Source organism: Elgaria multicarinata, chromosome 4, assembly GCF_023053635.1.
Source record: "Elgaria multicarinata webbii isolate HBS135686 ecotype San Diego chromosome 4, rElgMul1.1.pri, whole genome shotgun sequence".
Lineage (NCBI taxonomy): Eukaryota > Metazoa > Chordata > Lepidosauria > Squamata > Anguidae > Elgaria > Elgaria multicarinata.
The window spans coordinates 61,971,934-61,989,066 of record NC_086174.1 but is presented as its reverse complement, the minus strand read 5'-3'; the positions used below and the strand labels follow the sequence as shown (position 1 = coordinate 61,989,066).

The 17,133-nt window shown below is 41.2% G+C and overlaps 1 protein-coding gene across 1 annotated transcript in view; it reads right to left on the bottom strand.

Moving 5' to 3' along the window:
* Nucleotides 1-14,112: 14,112 nt before the first annotated feature.
* TRIM67 (tripartite motif containing 67) overlaps nucleotides 14,113-17,133 on the bottom strand; it is a 47,648-nt gene continuing 44,627 nt past the window's right edge. The window contains exon 9 of the mRNA XM_063125656.1: nucleotides 14,113-14,450. Within this exon, the coding sequence (XP_062981726.1) occupies nucleotides 14,225-14,450 (226 nt within the window). The 3' untranslated portion in view covers nucleotides 14,113-14,224. The remainder of the gene's footprint in view (nucleotides 14,451-17,133) is intronic.

Below are 17,133 nucleotides of genomic sequence, written 5' to 3'. Positions count from 1 at the left end.
TGAAGACAGCCCCATGATCTGAAGGAAACTTGTTATAATGCCATCTTTAAAGCCATCCTGGCCTAGGTTATTAGCTGACTGTAATACAAGTGTAGGCAACCTGGAGCCTTCCAGATGTTTTGGACCACAACTCCCATAACCCCTGACCATTGGCTATGCTTACTGGGGCTGATTAGAGTTGCAGTCCAAAGCATGTGAAGGGCATTTGGTTGCCTATCTCTACCTTATATGCTGCTTTCAGCTTCTATTTAAGAAAAACTGGAACAGAGATGGAACTAAGGCAGGATCTACATTACTGCTTTAAAACGGTTTATAACAGTAGTGACAACTGTTGGGGCACAGGACACACTCTATGTACAGTTTTCAAACCATTTTCAAAGTGTCATATCCTGCTTGTTGTAGATCAGGCCCAAACAACCTTTTGGGTCAATAGGCACATTTGGAATTTTGCGAGTATTGTGGGCAGTCTCAGAAAATGGCTGCTGTGGTTATGTGTATTACCCATTTATAACGCAGCTGCCATAGAGGTGGCATGGCCACCCACAAAACACTCATTTTCCAGAAGGCAAATTGTTGAGACTGAATAAAAAGTAATTTGCCCAAGATCCTAAGTTCAAGGCAGAGGTTGGCTCTGAGCTCCAAAGCAGAAAAACACTCTTTTGAACCCAAATAAAGATGGCCCTGGAGGACAGCACTTTGTTTTGAGACATGACAGCCTCCCAGTTAAAAAATAGTAACATTAAAAAAACCCATTTAGGCGAGGCAGGGAGCCTAGTGGGCCCCCAAAAGAAGGGTCTTCTGGGACCTTAGTACCCATGGGACATTGGTACCATGTTGGAGACCCCGTGAACAGACAATCAGAGGTTACCAAGCTTCCAATTAGGACTATAGTTTTATTAGGTGTGTAAAAGATGGAGTTTCAGTATCTGATGACAACCTGCCATATGCTAAAGGTCTTGGATTATGTATGCCTGGAAGATTGACTAACTCCCATTCATTTCAATAAGGCCCACATTGCATTAAGGTTGTGCTCATAATCCTTAACATTAATCATTAACAAATGCTTTGTCATGGGCTGAACCTAATTCAGAAAGAAGAAAGTAAGTGAGACAATGTCATTGGATTTGTTGGCAGTGTAATAAGAATTTATTTAAAATTTGTAAAACAGCAGAAACTCATACTTTGTTTTCCAAAAGGATAATACACAAAAGTTTGACTTTGAGACAGTAAGACAAAAAAAACATTTTGCTTCCAATTCAAAAAATACAAACTTTGCTACAGGTAGAAAATTAGAAAAAGTTGATTTTGTTTGTTTTCTCTCTTCTTGATCTGGTAACGTATATGAGATGTACGTTCCACCAGATCTAAGGATATAAACTATGGTACATGACAAAAACAAAAATGTCGTGATATGGAAGGGAAACCAGAGTAAATAATGTTGTTTTTCTTACTTAACCAAACATGAACATAACATGACTTTCTTTCCAATTTTTTTGCCAACATTTAAATTAATGTCTTCCATGCTTTTTATAACAACTCGAGAAAAAACAGCAGTTCTACCTCATGCATTAATTCTAGAACATTTTCATCAAACTGTGTCTCTGGGCTGTGCTTCCATTCATCATTATTATTTTTATTATTAACAGCTTGGTATTTTTATTGACAGCATTTATGTAAAACAGGATGATGAACTCCTGTGAAACCTAGGACAGATCTTAATACTGCATGGCAAAACGCAATTCTGCTGATTTGGCTTCCCCCATCAAAGTGTTCCAGTGACAAAGAAATCATGCCAATTGACCTTCTCTCTGCCATGCAGTTATTCAAGGGAAAGGATCACTTTTAAAGACCAACTCTTGGCAAACCTAAGGAAACAGCAATGGGTGTTCACTTATTTTTCAAGGAGAAGTTCACACTTCTCTTTCCCCTCCTATTCATTGGGAAGAGAAAGTGAAGAATGAACCAGGCTATTTGACCATCCTGACCTTCTGGTCGTTTCCCCCATTCTTTCCTGAGGCAGACTGGATGGTTGGGAGGGGGGGGGAAGAGGAGCAGAAACACAGTGGAGAGCCAGTGTGGTGTAGTGGTTAGAGTGTTGGACTGGGACTCAGGAGATCTGGTACGCCACTTGGCCGTGGAAGCTCACTTGGTGATTCTGGGCCAGTCACAGACTCTCAGTCCAACCTACCTCACAGGGTCGTTGTTATGAGGATAAAATGGAGAGGAGGAGGAGGATTATGTATGCCACCTTGGGTTCCTTGGAGGAAATAAGGCGGGGTATAAATGGTATAAATAAATAAATGCCTGGCTTGTACCATTTTGAGATTTCACTCTGGAAAGTAACAAGTGAACAAGCCCTGTGTCTTAGGCTAAGATGATGAGTACTCTCAAAGGCAAGGTAGAGTTATGATCATGCATACTGTTCTGCAGTTTTAAAAAGAAGATTCTTGAAAATCTTCCCTGTGGGAAGAACTTTCATTTTGAATCTTGCTATGTACTTCAGTTTCCAATGGAATGGTCAGCATCACGTTGGATGAAATCGGGTTGTTGCTTTTTTACAGCCCCTCCATCTTAAAATGTTACACACATACAAAGGAAATGTTGCACTCCCTATATCAAGAATGTCTACATGGAGGCGATTGTTTTCAAGGTCTATCTGTGAGCTTCAAAAGCGACATTGGGAAATGGTGTTCTGATTTCTTTGTAGCAGATTTCTTTGTAGCATTGGAATCTCTTCCAACTGAGGATGAAATACTACCAACACCGGATTGCAAGTCATGGGTGCTAAAGGTAGAATCTTATTTTGGAACCCCACACCTCTCTGACTTTGCTTTCTTTTGCCTGTGCTCATAAAAACACATGGAAGTCGTCCAAATGGCACGTTTAAGGTATTGCTTCGTTGGGAGAGGCAAAGAGCATATCTAGTGTCACCTCTAAAATCTGTTGCCATATATAAAAAATAAGATTCTTCTCTCTTTTTTTATGCAGGGGAGGTTTCCAGGTATTAAAAATTTCCCATGACTGGGAACCTGGCTACTGATTTTTCTACTGTGAGTTGTGGAAATAGGTGGCATGTTCTGAGCTACAGAGGATGTCGATGGGAATCAGTAGATGGAGCCGATGTTGGCCATTCTTACTGTTCTTGGATGATTATGTCACAGTTGGGCCTCTTTTCTAGGCCGAGAAAATGTGACACCCGACTGAAAGAGGCTTATGTGGAGCAGTGTTCTATACAAGGGTATAACATCTGAAATCCATTTACAACACGGAGGGCCCTGATTCTGTGTCAAGAATCACAATGGGGGATGTGTGGCACTGGAATAAAATCCCTGCCACAGTGGGCCCCTCAAGGGAAGGGACATAGGCCTTTTCTCACCTAATTAGCCCCTTTCTTGGGGCTGGGGGCTGAACGTGGGTGTGTGAAAATAACTACATGTGTGCTGTATCAGAAAAATGTACTACATAAATTAATCCAGCCCTAGGTTCCAACCCTATTTATATAAAAATACACAATTAAATCCATTTCCATTACTGTGTAAAGGTGCAGATGGCTTGGTGTGTTTTCCGGAATTTTAGAAAACCATGGATAAGCTTATTTCGCTGTAAACAAATTCTCGCTTGGTTTCATTGTTCTGTTTAATTCTCAAATAAATATTGTCAATAAAAATAGGTAACTGCTTATTTTATTTTACTTTAAAAAGAGGTTAAACATTAGCAATAAGGAGCCACCTTCCCTATATTATTTTGATTTGATTCAGTAATTTAAACTGTGAAAAGGCTTGCTGCGGTTACGAGGAGATCTTATTACTAATACACTCTACTGCATTTTCTACATTAATGTTGCAATTTCCTGTTCAGGGAAGCTGAAAAGGTAATAAACACCCAGGATGAGGTTAAATGGAATGGTACCAAGCAAGCCATGCCTAGGCAAGGGAGTCCCCTGTTGGAATTCCTGTGTATTTTCAGTTCTATATCTTCCAGTTTAAGGGGCCAAATTAGATGTGAGGTTAATTGCATGAATGCAATTAATATGCATGGTTTTTTTAGTTATGTAAACAGCAGCTGTAGGGAAGCCTGAGCAGCTAGCTTCAGAGCCATAGGAAGCTGCTACTTGCATTTCAACCTCCCACTGGTGCCATTTCTTTTGATGCAAACAGCACCTTCAGATTTCTGTCAGGATTGTGGCAGGGAGAGAAGCTAAATTCCCCTCCCCACCTCGACTGCTCAAGCTTCTCCTTGGGTATTATTTACTCAACTGTAACACATCACACAATTGACCCAATTAACATCACTCTAACTGGCCACCAGTTCATATACACACCTCTCCCCTGCAACACACCCATAACGTAATGAGGGAAGCCTGCACTACATGTGAAGGCCCAGTTTTTGTGATTCCAGCCACAACAGGCACACAAAAAAGAAAGATGCAAAATAGGCTGGCATGCATAAGGGCCTCAGCATAGAGCACCAACCTCATATTATTATTATTATTATTATTATTATTTATTTATATAGTGCCATCAATGTACATGGGAGTGGGACACACTTTTGGTCCTCCACCACATGAAGGCCAGGTTTGGATATTACAACAACCCATGGGTTATCAGGACTGAGCAGCAGCAAGCAAGCACACTGCCTCACATGAGCTCATCACTTCCGCTTTCAATAAACAACCCAGTAATGCCACGATCCTGGGTTGTTATTGTAATGTCTGAACCCAGAAAAACTATGTTGTTTAGGGGTTAAACGAACCAGAGTTAACCCAACAACAAACCATGGGTTAACTCTGGATTGCTTAACTCCTAAATAACCCAGAGTTTCTGGGTTCAAACTTCATTTATTATTATTTATTTATTTATTACATTTGTATAACACCCCATAGCCGAGGCTCTCTGAGCGGTTTAGATAGGATAAAAACACTTAAAAACAATATACAACAACTTCAAATAACAAAAACATACGATTTAAAACCACAAAAACATACAAAAACTAACATACCAGGAACAATTCATTCCTGGGTTGTTTACTGAAAGCAGAAGTGGCGGGCACATGGAAGGCAGCATGCTTACTCACTCCCACTAGGTATCATTAATTCCTGAGTTAAACAGCCCAGGAATTGCCGTTACATGCAAACCAGGTCTTTTACCAGTGCAGTAAAGCTGCAATCCTACCCCGGTTTCCCTGGGAAGAAAGCCCTACAAAGCTCAGTGGGATTTACTTCTCAGTAGATATGTATAGAATTGCACGTTCTAAGCAAAGCAGAATTGTGATTGTGTGAATCTGAAATACCATGATTGCAACTGCAAGGAAATTACCTTCTGCAGTGGGTGGCTGAACCTTAATCTTATCCCTATTAAAAGAGGAGGATCAAAACAGCACATTTCCTCTTGCTCTAAGACATCTAAGAAACAAGTGGTTTTAATTTCTTTTCTTTTCTTTTTGTTGAACACATTTTTAAAAATCTACAACACTACAATGGAACTGGACCACTGACCAATAACGGACTACGCCAGTACATTACAATGCATTATTTACACTAAGAATGGATTGGTATGTATACATAATACATTACATTACATATTAATACTTCTCCTCTTAAACTCTGATATAGCTTGTTTCATTTTTCTATTTTATTTTTTACTCCATCCAATATGTTTTGGGCACAATCCAACACAAAGTTAGCCACTCTTAAACCTACTGAAATCTATGGCTTGAGATGTTGGATTGTGGCTTTTCTCTATATTGTTTTCCATTTTACAGTGGAGATTGACACGTTCCTTGGCCTATCTTTTCTCAATCTGAAAAGTCCAAGTTGCATGCAGACCTGGATGAGCTGTTCAAACCCACTGTCCTATTTTTCATCAGTGTTTTCCTCCCAACAGAGAAAATGCCCCCTCCTTCGAATCAGAATGAATGACAGTCTGTCAGACAGAACGATGTTAACAAAACCTTAGGCTCGTCTGCTTTTTTAAACTATTAGCAGAAAAGAAACTATTGTGCAACTGCTGTTGACGTATTAAATTGTATCATTTTTCTTAATTAGTTGCACCAAGTACAAAATGGGGCAGGAAGTCCAGGAAAAAACAAAGGGGAAGAATGATAAAGGATGATTTTCTACACTACATAGTCACATGCTTTAAATTAAAGGATTCTAATAATTATTCAAAACATCCCCTCTCCTTCAGTGATATAGACAATCTAAGGATGTGGATCCGGTATTTAAGGCCTTTTTGAAAGCATTAAAAAAGCAATAATTCTTGGTGTTCAAAGCCCCCTCATCTATTTACCACTAAATCTTTTGAAATCTATGTGCAGCCAGAAAAGGTGTGGCATAATCCAATCCTGCTACACTTGAGAAAGCGAAGTAGCCGAAGAAAAGTTGCAGGGAGAGCTTTTCTCTCTTAGACGTTTCTGCCGGCTGCCAGAGCTGCCATTGACCTGAAAGAAGACAAGGCCAGCCAACTCCTAATCCTATTCAGCACCCAGTGTTACACTTTCACCAGAGCCAAGCACACAGGGTCTATTGCACAAAGCCATGCATAAAACCCATTAGCCCAAACAACTCAGAGAAAGATTTGGCCGGTGCTGTAGGTCACGTTGCCCAAATGTTCAATTAGGTCCATGTCAGCCTTCCAAGGTTTATGCTAGGAAAGTTCTGGAGGAGCTATCTGCCTCTCATAAATGCTCTTTGGTTCTATAGAGCTACAATACAAAGGAGACATCAAAGGGGATGGAGGGTAATTTAAAGAGTTCAGACATTAAATTCTTTACCAGAAGGAGGAGGAGGAGGAAGATAATGGTGGGTTTCCATAATATCACAAACTAGGGTTGCCAACTGTGTGTGTCTGTGTGTGAATTTTTGGAGGTGTGTGTGTCAAATTTGTTTTTGTTTTTATTTAACTCTGAGCCACATGTCAGAATGTTGTCCTTAAAATCAAAACACCTGGATGGTTGCCAGAATTCTGTAACCCATGCATGCACACTGAGGCATCAGATCATTGAACTGGGCACCGAAACACCCTTTCATGCCATTCATATGCATGGAAAAGGTATTAATTTGTCAGCCTTCCCCAACCTGACACCCTCCAGATGTATTGGTTTACAACTCCCATAATCCCCAATCAAGCTCCAGGATCATTTGGAGAGAAGGCAGAAGACATTTGGTTTGAAAGGTCTTGAGTAGTTTACCTGCAGCTGACTGGACTGCCTCCAAACTCACTCAGATAATAACCAACGTGCTTAGTTTAAAGGCATGCATGAGATTGTTACTGAAGTCTATGGTAATACAGAGAAAATGTATTCCATAAAGCCTTATTGCCATTAGGCAAATAGCTCAAAGATACCTTGCTTCAATAATTCTTCAAGGATAACATGGTCCACCTTTGTAAACTGTGTTCCTTAAACAGCTTCACTACTGAAAACATCCCCACTGTTAATGGAAGTAAAACAACCACATTTTATCTGGGTCTCTCTAATGTCTCTTATCAATCAAACACACTGGGTTATTGTGTATGTCTGCCCCAGGGTTCTTGGGATGCAGTTTGTTTTGATTTGATTTTATCATGGTTGTGGAGGCAGGTTGCCGCTATTGTCCCTACTTCCACATTGAGTAGCACAGGTGCAATGAAGGATAAAAGGAACAAGGACAGAAAAATGGAAACAGTATATCTGACGACAGGCACTCTAGTTTGTTTCTATGTTTTTGGCCCATTTTGCTCCTTTTCCTCAGGCAAACAAGTGATTCACACAACCGTTTTTACGTCATCTTTTCAACAATGCAGCCTATCATTTTTCCTGTACATACTGATGAGAGCTCCACCACATGATGGGGGTTAACATGCTCCCTACTGTCGCTTCTCCGCCAATGTTTTCGTTCCTCAGTTACTTCCTCTTTCAAAAGCTGTTCACCTCTTTCAAAAGAGGAAGTACCCAGCAAGCGCGAGGCCCATTGAGTCCACTGCTCTAATGGCGCTGCTTCTCCTACACACAGCAAGAGAGAGCAGCAACTTCCGGGTTTAAAATATATCAGACTTTGTGGAGAGTTTTTTTGTCACTCAAGGAAGGCCAGAAGGGGCAGAAGGCGTACGGGAGGTGGATGACGTGATGGGAGGGACCTGCAAAAAAATTGTGAGTGCCCATTAACGAGCATGCAATGGAACACTCATCGGATGGAGCTCATAATGTGTATGTGGCAAACCATCACACATTTCAACTAGAAGGAGCACTAATCACTAGTTAATGATCAGTGCAGGGGTTGGGGGTGGGACACACAGCATTGCTTTGTGTGCAAATACCAGTGGTTTGTGCTAGTGGTGTCCAATTCACAAGCATATTCATTCCTTTCAGGGGGGAAAAGCTGTTCACTGTCTTAGAGCTTCTCTACATTTAAAAAAAATCCCACTGCCTTACCGGAGCTTTCTGCTTCTGCTTTCTTTCTGGGATTATGATTGGCGACATTACACGGGCAGCCACGTGGTTTGAATTGAGTACCTTCTCTTTCTGTAGGCTCCATTCATTTCATAAAACAGCAACATCTAGTTGGCACAACGCCAACTTTACAGGGGGCAATTTTGCACATTTTTTTTCAAATAGCTGATTATCTCTGTGTATGTTTTTAAAAAAAGTGGGATAAGGAGCAGAAAGCGAGGGAGACATCTTGTAGGTTGACAAAGTCATCAAGCTGCATGAATCAGCTCCAATTCCACATCTTTCTAAGAGGGGGCAGAGGTTTGATTATAATCACTAGTACAGTTGGAAGGGGCCTATAAGGCCATGGAGTCCAACCCCCTGCTCAATGCAGGAATCCACCTTAGAGCCTACCTGACAGATGGCTATCCAGCTGCCTCTTGAATGCCTCTAGTGTGGGAGAGGCCACAACCTCCCCAGGTAACTGGTTCCATTGTCATACTGTTTTTCCTGATGTCCAGCCAGAATCTGGCTTCCTGTAACTTGGCCCTCCTCTGTGTGACAACCTTTCATGATAATGCTTAAGATTTGTGTAGCACTTTCAAGAATTCAAAGTGCTTCACATGCATCCTCACAATGACCATGTAAGGTAAGTCAGTTAAAGATAATTGTGTTAATGTATTTCAAGCAGGTTGGGGTGTGGTGGGGATTCTTCCTATGTTGCATATTTTAGGTGCACAACTGAGATTGTTAACGTGTTCACCTAAAAATGTAAATTTTAAATGACAAACTAGTGTTTGGAAGCAGGTATGTCGTGCAAGAATACTAATCAAAGAGCTGGAATTGGCTGCCGCTCTCTGTTGAGTGTACATATACATCTCAGTGACAACCCTGCTGTGGTAAAATGGCCCTTTGTTTGGTAAAAAGGAGACTGAGATTTTACCCATCTTGTTCCTCTCAGTAATGGAGAGGACTGTTTGTTTCTTCACAACAATGAAGAATTCCCCTACTAATTGCATGCATTTTATTCGGTCTTTTAAACCTGTGTTCACCTTCCTCATTCATTATCTACAAGAAAAGTCTGATGCAAGTGCGCCACGATGTGGAGTAACACAAATTTTAAAAAAATAATTTAAAAAATGCAGAAAGAAGTCCTAAACCAGCCTTCCTCAACCTGGGGCGCGCCAGATGTGTTGGACTGCATCTCCCAGAATGCCCCAGCCAGCAGAGCTGGCTGGGGCGTTCTGGGAGTTGTAGTCCAACACATCTGGCGCGCCCCAGGTTGAGGAAGGCTGAAAAGTACTCTGCAACAAACTTATAAAAGTTGTTCTGAATCCCTTTTAAAACTAGATTGTGAGAACTGAAGTTGCTAAGGATCATTTGGAGAGAAGGCAGAAGTTCACTTCTAAAGCTTTAAAACCAGCAATGCTATTTCACTCCTAATAAGAAAAGTTAAATGCTTTCTGGTATCAAGCTTGTGTAACAATTGATGCACTCTTTATCACTGAAAGTCTTGTGTAATGAGAGTGAATATAAATGGAGAAGTAACCTTTTTTGTGATCATGATTATAATTGGATTGTGTTACCTCTGGTTCCTTTTGTATTTGACTTTGGACTATATATTTATATAGCTTACTTTTTAACAATAAAAATGATTAAAAAAAAAAAAAGCTTGTGTAACAATTCATACATAGCCTAAACGTGGCATTTACATCCACCAATGAGTCCCACACATTATTAAATGGGACAAATGTCAATAGGATTACTGTGTGTCTTGGCCTGGGCCTAACTTTTGGCTTTGGCCATGGCAGAATCTACACTGCTGCTTTAAAACAGTTTATAACAGTAGTGACAACTGTTGGGGCCCAGGACACACGCCATATACAGTTTTCAAAACGTTTTCGAAGTGTCTTATCCTGCTTAGTGTAGATCCGGCCCCTGAGTCAGAAGTAGAACATTCTTAGACTTCTGCATTTCACTATTCCCAACACTCACCTTGCCTGTGACCCATACCCATAAAGCTTTTGGGGAGCTTCTCAGCGATTTGCGAAACACTGCTATATGCTGGCCTATTAAGAAGAACTTCCAAAGTCATTGTTATCGCTACAAGTTCTAAATTTAAACAAGGCTAGTTCACAGTGAGCAGGGTCCATAATATGCTAGGTGAGGTAGGCTTGAAGCAGACCCTGCTAGAAAATAAATTTTAAAAAACTGAGGACAAAAATATAACAAATTCTTAAACAAGGAAGTCAAGAAAGAGAATAGCACTCTTTGCTACTTTCAATGGATCACAGTTCTAGAAATATTTTGAAAATGAAAAGATCATAAGAAAAAATCACTATATCTCAAAAGAAAGCACCATTGCACGCAAGCTTAAGAAGGAAAATTATTCTTTTCCATTGGGTCACGTCAAAGTGGTTTCTTCCACCTATGGGGAAGTTGCTTCCTCTAATGTAAGGGTGGGTAACTCGTGGCCTTCCAGATGTTCTTGGAGCGCATCTCCCATCATCCCTCATCATTGGCTATGACAGCAAGGGCTGCTGGGAGTTGCAGTTCAGCAACATGTGGAGAGAAACAAGTTACCCACCTCTAAAGGAAAGAATTTTTCCAACAGTGGAAGGAATCTTTCAGTCAGAGGAAGCTTCTTCTGTCAGAGAAAAGGAACCTGTCGATACAAGCCACTGTTCATCTTTCTTTGCCAGTCTCAATACAAAGAGAAGGCTTGTCTCTGTGCTTTTTGTACAATTGGAGGAGACAAGGGTTGGAAGAAAAGGAGGTCACAGGTATTGCATGGAGATATGAATGGCTTTTTCTCCCTTCCATTTCTTCACAATGGATTGTCATAATCTCCCCACCCACCCCCTGCCTTTTTAAATCCTTCCTCCACAGTTCTTCATTATTATGGCACTTTCTCCATATCTACAGGGAAGGTACATCTGAGTTCCACATCAAATGGAATGTCCTATGACATGAATGCCTTTGGACCAATTCACATGAAATGCTTTTGGGTAGTTACAGCAATTGTGTGAAGCCTGACCATCAGAACCCAATGATGAAATAAACATGGCAATCACAAAGTCATTGGTGCATCATATTTAGCTTCCTTCTCAAAATGAATGTGTATAATTGTGTTTTGCCACAGATTTCCATGTAGCAGAATCTGCACCAATGATCACCGATATATTCAGACCTGGAATAATGACTAGAAGAACTCTGTATGTATGACTTGAGTGGAGGATGCCTGTCACGTGGTTTGGTCTTTGCTGGACAATAAATTTCTGCATGTGATGACAGCCCTAGTCTCCATGATTCAGAGGGGCTCATTCAGACATTATGCTTGGCCACTATTTACCTTAACAGAAGTCACAGCACCTGCATTTCAGCAAAGCAGGAGCCAGGACCTCATACATCTCAACAGTGGTGACTTTCATTATTTGTGATACTCAGAAATGTATACTGGAGATTATGCATTTTGTTGCTGATGATGTCCATTGACTTGCTCACAAACACTGCAGTATTTATGCAGATGCCAGAATGATTTCTGTAAGTAGGAAAATCTGGCCCCATTTAATGTCTGAACTGACCCAAGGTCTACTCAGAAAATATTCTATGGATAGAACTGTCCCATAATTGAGGTATCATGCAAGACAAAAAGCTAGATTTGGAATTTATAAAGTCCTTGACCACTGGCCATTCTGACTAGAGCTTATGGAACTTGTAGTCCAAAACGGTTGGCGGGCACCATGTTGCCTACCCTCACCACATAACATGTGGGTTGTAATCATCCACATTAGTACGTAACAACCAGGACAGAGCAAAATGTACTCACAATGGATTTAATTAATTTACTCACATTGTATAATCAGTGTAGTTTAACTACAGTTAACCTTCTTTGCCCCAAAGACAGCTGTTGGAAAATGAACTGTGAAAAGGAAAATGAGGCATTCTTAAAAAAAAAAGTTCACTTGGGCAGACCAATCAGGATTCACACAATGACAGCAAAAATGCACAGGATTTTCGGTGATATGAGCACTCTTGAAACAATGTAAAATTTTTAAAGGCATATAGACTTTACAGAACAAAATTGTTGGGTTACCTAACTAATTTCGATCTAAACTATGGATGCTTTTTAAAACTGACTTATGCCAAAATGTATTTAAAAAGATTATAAAATCCAGCTCAGATTTTAAGTAGAAGGAGCTCAATTGCTCGGCAGCTTTGGTGGTCTTACAGTCTGAGGTACCTCAATTCCTGTGTGCAGAGTCACCTACAAGGGAGGAAAAAGAACACTAATTCAGAACTAAGAATAAAATGCAAAGTAGGAAATCTTTAGCTACACCATAGGTTTTGTAGTATTAGGAACCTGTTAATGTGGAAAGGTTTTCCATCCGTTTAGGGCAAAAGGAATAGAAGCTACATTTCCTGCAATGGAAACATTCTTATCAACAGTGAGCACAACTAAGATCAGATGGATTTGAAGTAAACTGAATATTCACCAATTTCAATATTCTCAACTTGCCTTTTTGATAAATCTGAACTTCTGTCGAAAAACAATAGATGAACTATGCAAAAAGTTGGTATTTTCTCACCTTGATGTTCCCAGGCAATTCCTAAAAGGGCAAGTATGAAAGAGCTATACCAGCCTTCTCCAACCTGTTGTCCCCAGATATGATGGACTGCAACTCCCATCATTCCCAGCCAGATTTTGATCAGAGTAGCTCTCCAATCTCAGGCAGGCCTGAAAAAGCTCTGCAATCCACAATCCAGATCAGAGAAACTCTTTATATAACTGTAGCAAGTTTATTATTGAGCAGAAATATGGACTTCACAGAGTTCCAAAATGCTTCTAAGAGACTTGTACAGTCCAACACATTGAGTAGATTTTAGCAGGCTTTAGCTGACAAGAGCAGGCCTCATTCCCTGGATGGGCCTCTCATAGTTATGTCATCCTTTTCTCATAGAGTCTTATCTCAAGATGAGCTGGGAGGTTTTCATTCCTAACAAGGTACTAGAAAAGGCAATTAATTTCCCAAGCTGAGATGCTTTGGGAGGCTGCGAGAGGTAGTCCCCCTGCTTCTTCTGAGAGGGGGAAGGGATGCAGCCTGTCAGCTCCTGAGAGAGAGGCAGGCACCTAGCAGGGAAGCCTATTAAGATCCAACGTACAGGCCTCATGCTCCAGTCTCGCTTCAGGAGGAGCCGCGCAACTGGCCTGGAGAACCTGCTGTGGCTCAAAGGGGTGGCTTCCATTTATTGTCCCTCCCACCCCGACAGATACCCAGCTATGAGAGTTTGATTAGCTGGAAGGAGGTGCTAACTTTCTTTGCATGTATATATTCTGCAACCATTTTCTATCAATAAACTGTTATCTTTTTGCACAAGTGGCTTGTTTCATCCTGATAACAAAAAGAGCCTGATTGATGACTTGGACCTGGCAGAACCAGAACCCAACTCAACACAATAACTTGTTTCCATCTTCGTTCTACTCCAAGTGACTGTCTACAGCCTTCCTGCTTCGTCCTGGAGTCAAATTAGTTAAGAAAGAAGACTTACACAGGCTATGGAGAGGGTGGCAGGTAGCGTTTGCCATTTCCTTTATCCAACAATAAGATTTTCTTTATCCAAAACATCTAGCTCTGAGAAATCAAAAGTATCATCATCAGGCAGATCTATTCCAATGTAACCACCAACCAAAATACCATTCTAGGTTATCTCACTCTCCTAATGTTGTGCAGGTCCATTGGGCTACGTGGATAATGGAAATGGTACAATATCTGGTGTTCTTTGATTGTAATTCAGTCTATATAGGCAAATGCATTACTTATATGAGATTACTTTTGGTATACATGCAAGATCCGCAAGATCCACGGAAACATAATTTTACCTGCACATTTCGGTTGAGGCTTAATGCAGGCATGAAGACGCCCTCCACGTTTTCAAATGCTGGTGGTCCCTGCTGTTGCCCATTTATGTAAAAGGTCAGGGTGTGCTTGTTGAGGTCCAGAAGAATGCCCACGGTTGCACCTTTAGAAACACCCCCTTCTGTCCTAAGAATCAAAGAAGCAATCATGTCAATGTTAATGGATTACGTTGTGCTGTTCTCTTATGAAACCACAAGAAAATATTGTAATCATTACTATCTGGTAGAGCTGAACCTGAAACAAATAATGGTCCACATTGGAAAATTTAGTAAATATCTTAAATTTGAAACCATTCAATTAACATTTATTTTAAAAATGTGCATATCTTGATTTTCAGTGTTGACCACACACACACACCCCAAACCCCTTCCCCAACACTAGGGAGTACAGGCCTGATCCTAACAATAGAGGGTCCTCTGATGCTGCAAAAGAGCAGACCGGAAGGAAGTGAGTATTTTTTCTCCTATCACCCTATTTTCCCCAGAAATTCCTCAGCTGCTTGAACTCCTTAATAACATAAGAAGAGCCCTGCTGGATCAGACCAAGGGTCCATCGAGCCCAACACTCTGTTCACACAGTGGCCAACCAGCTGTCGGCCAGGGACCAACAAGGTAGGACATGGTGCAACAGCACCCTCCCACCCATGTTCCCCAGTAACTGGTGCACAGAGGCTTACTGCCTCGGATACTGGAGGTAGCACACAACCATCACGGCTAATGGCCATTGATAGCCTTCTCCTCCAGCAATTTATCCAACCCCTTCCATGTTCCAAACCTCACAAGCAGATAGGTTTAAAGGAATAAGGGGGGAAAGCCGCCACCACTGCTGCTTGTCATGATAAGCCTCCCTTCCTGAAAATATCTAGAATTTCTGTCATGCTCCCAGAAGAAATCGCCGAAATGTCACTCCCATTTACTCAAGCTGAGAATGGACCTGTGGCAGCTGGGCAGCATTTTCAGCTCAGCCTTAAGTCTGCAACAGGGGTGGTGAACGTCTTTCGGCCTAAGGGACAAATTCCGCTTTGGAAAATCCCTCAGAGGATGCATGCCAGTAGTGGGTGGGGCCAAAGGCAGAAGAGGTGGGGCCAAAATACCAGCCTATAATTATTATTAATTTCATTTCTATAGCACCCCAAAGCCAAGGCCCTCTCTGGGCGGCTTACAACAACACAGCGTATTTTAGCTTAAAGTTCTGACTGCCAGTAACTAAGGCTTAGGGAAAGTATTTCAACCTTTTAGAATGGGGTGGGGGGAAGCTGAACAAAAGCTCGGGAAAAAACCCCAAACAAATGGTGATTGGAAGAAAGGGGCCAGCCTTAACCTAACCATGATCCTGCTGTAGTGGGGACGGGGAGGGTCTTGATTGTGATATGGGTTGTATGTGAATGTACATGTAGGTATGCCCATATGTGTACTCAAGCACATGTGTGGCCCTGCCATCTCAGCAGAAAGCAGATGCAGCCCTGAGGGCCAAAAAGGATGTGCACACCTGCTTTACAGGGGCCATGGTCCTTCCACCTTTTAAAAGAAGGTCACCCTAATTCCATGCAACAGCATGCGATTCATTTGTGTTGTTGTTTTTGAATGAAGGCAAGTGCGAAAAGAAGGAAAACCCCACAGGGGAGTAAAAAATAGGCCAAAGGCAAGGGTGGAACCAAGGAATCTTCTACAATAATATTATTAGTAAAAGGTTTATTAAAGTGCCAGGTGCCTACGCGTTTCGAACGCGCTTGCGTTCTTCCTCAGGGCTTTATAACGTTAGTGCAGTTGTTTGCAGAAGCTGCTACGCTAGCATGATACAGAAAGAAGGGAGATATATAAGGAAAAAGTGCAGTGGAGCATCTCTTTTCCTTATATATCTCCCTTCTTTCTGTATCATGCTAGCCTAGCAGCTTCTGCAGACAACTGCACTAACGTTATAAAGCCCTGAGGAAGAACGCAAGCGCGTTCGAAACGCGTAGGCACCTGGCACTTTAATAAACCTTTTACTAATAATATTATTGTAGAAGATTCCTTGGTCCCGCCCTTGCCTTTGGCCTATCTTTGAATGAAGGCAAACAGGGAACATAAGAAGAGCCCCGTGGGATCAGACCAAGGGTCCTTCCAGTACAGATTCTGCTCATACAGTGGCCAACCAGCTTCCCGTCATACAACACAGGTACTTAGATGAAATAGGACATGAGATGGGCTTATAGTGTATCGCTGCTATTAATCACCCTTTATAGGTTAAGGTGACAGGAACAGCTGTTGAAATGACAGAATCCAACAATGATTATGGATTCAGCCGACTGCTACATGCAAGACTAATTTGACATTAATGCACATTTCCCTCAGGGGAGTTGGAGTAGCCCAACAGTATGATATATAAAACCACTGAGCCAGAAATCAGCCAAATATGTGCATTGACCATAGGCACTTACGCTTTGTTAATGTCACTAGAGTTTTGAGACAGAATTGCAACCTGACACGCAAGGCATAATCTTAGCATCAGTTTCAAATGAGTCTACAGGAGGAGGAAAAACAAACTCTCCCAGTTCTCTACAGTACGGACTAACAATTTCTAACTCATTAGAGCGATAAACTTTGCATATATAAATACCCCAAAATATTTAGCGGGATGTTAAAATCTGCTAACTTCAGTAGTAATGGAAGTCTCATATATAATGATAAAACGTTTGATCTATATTCTGCAGAGATGAGGATTGTTACTAACCAGCACAATGTGTGTATGTTTTAATAAAGAAGCTATAATAACCTACTCTTTTGGCAGGATAATACTTTAATATAGAGATAATACAGGGGCACGGAGT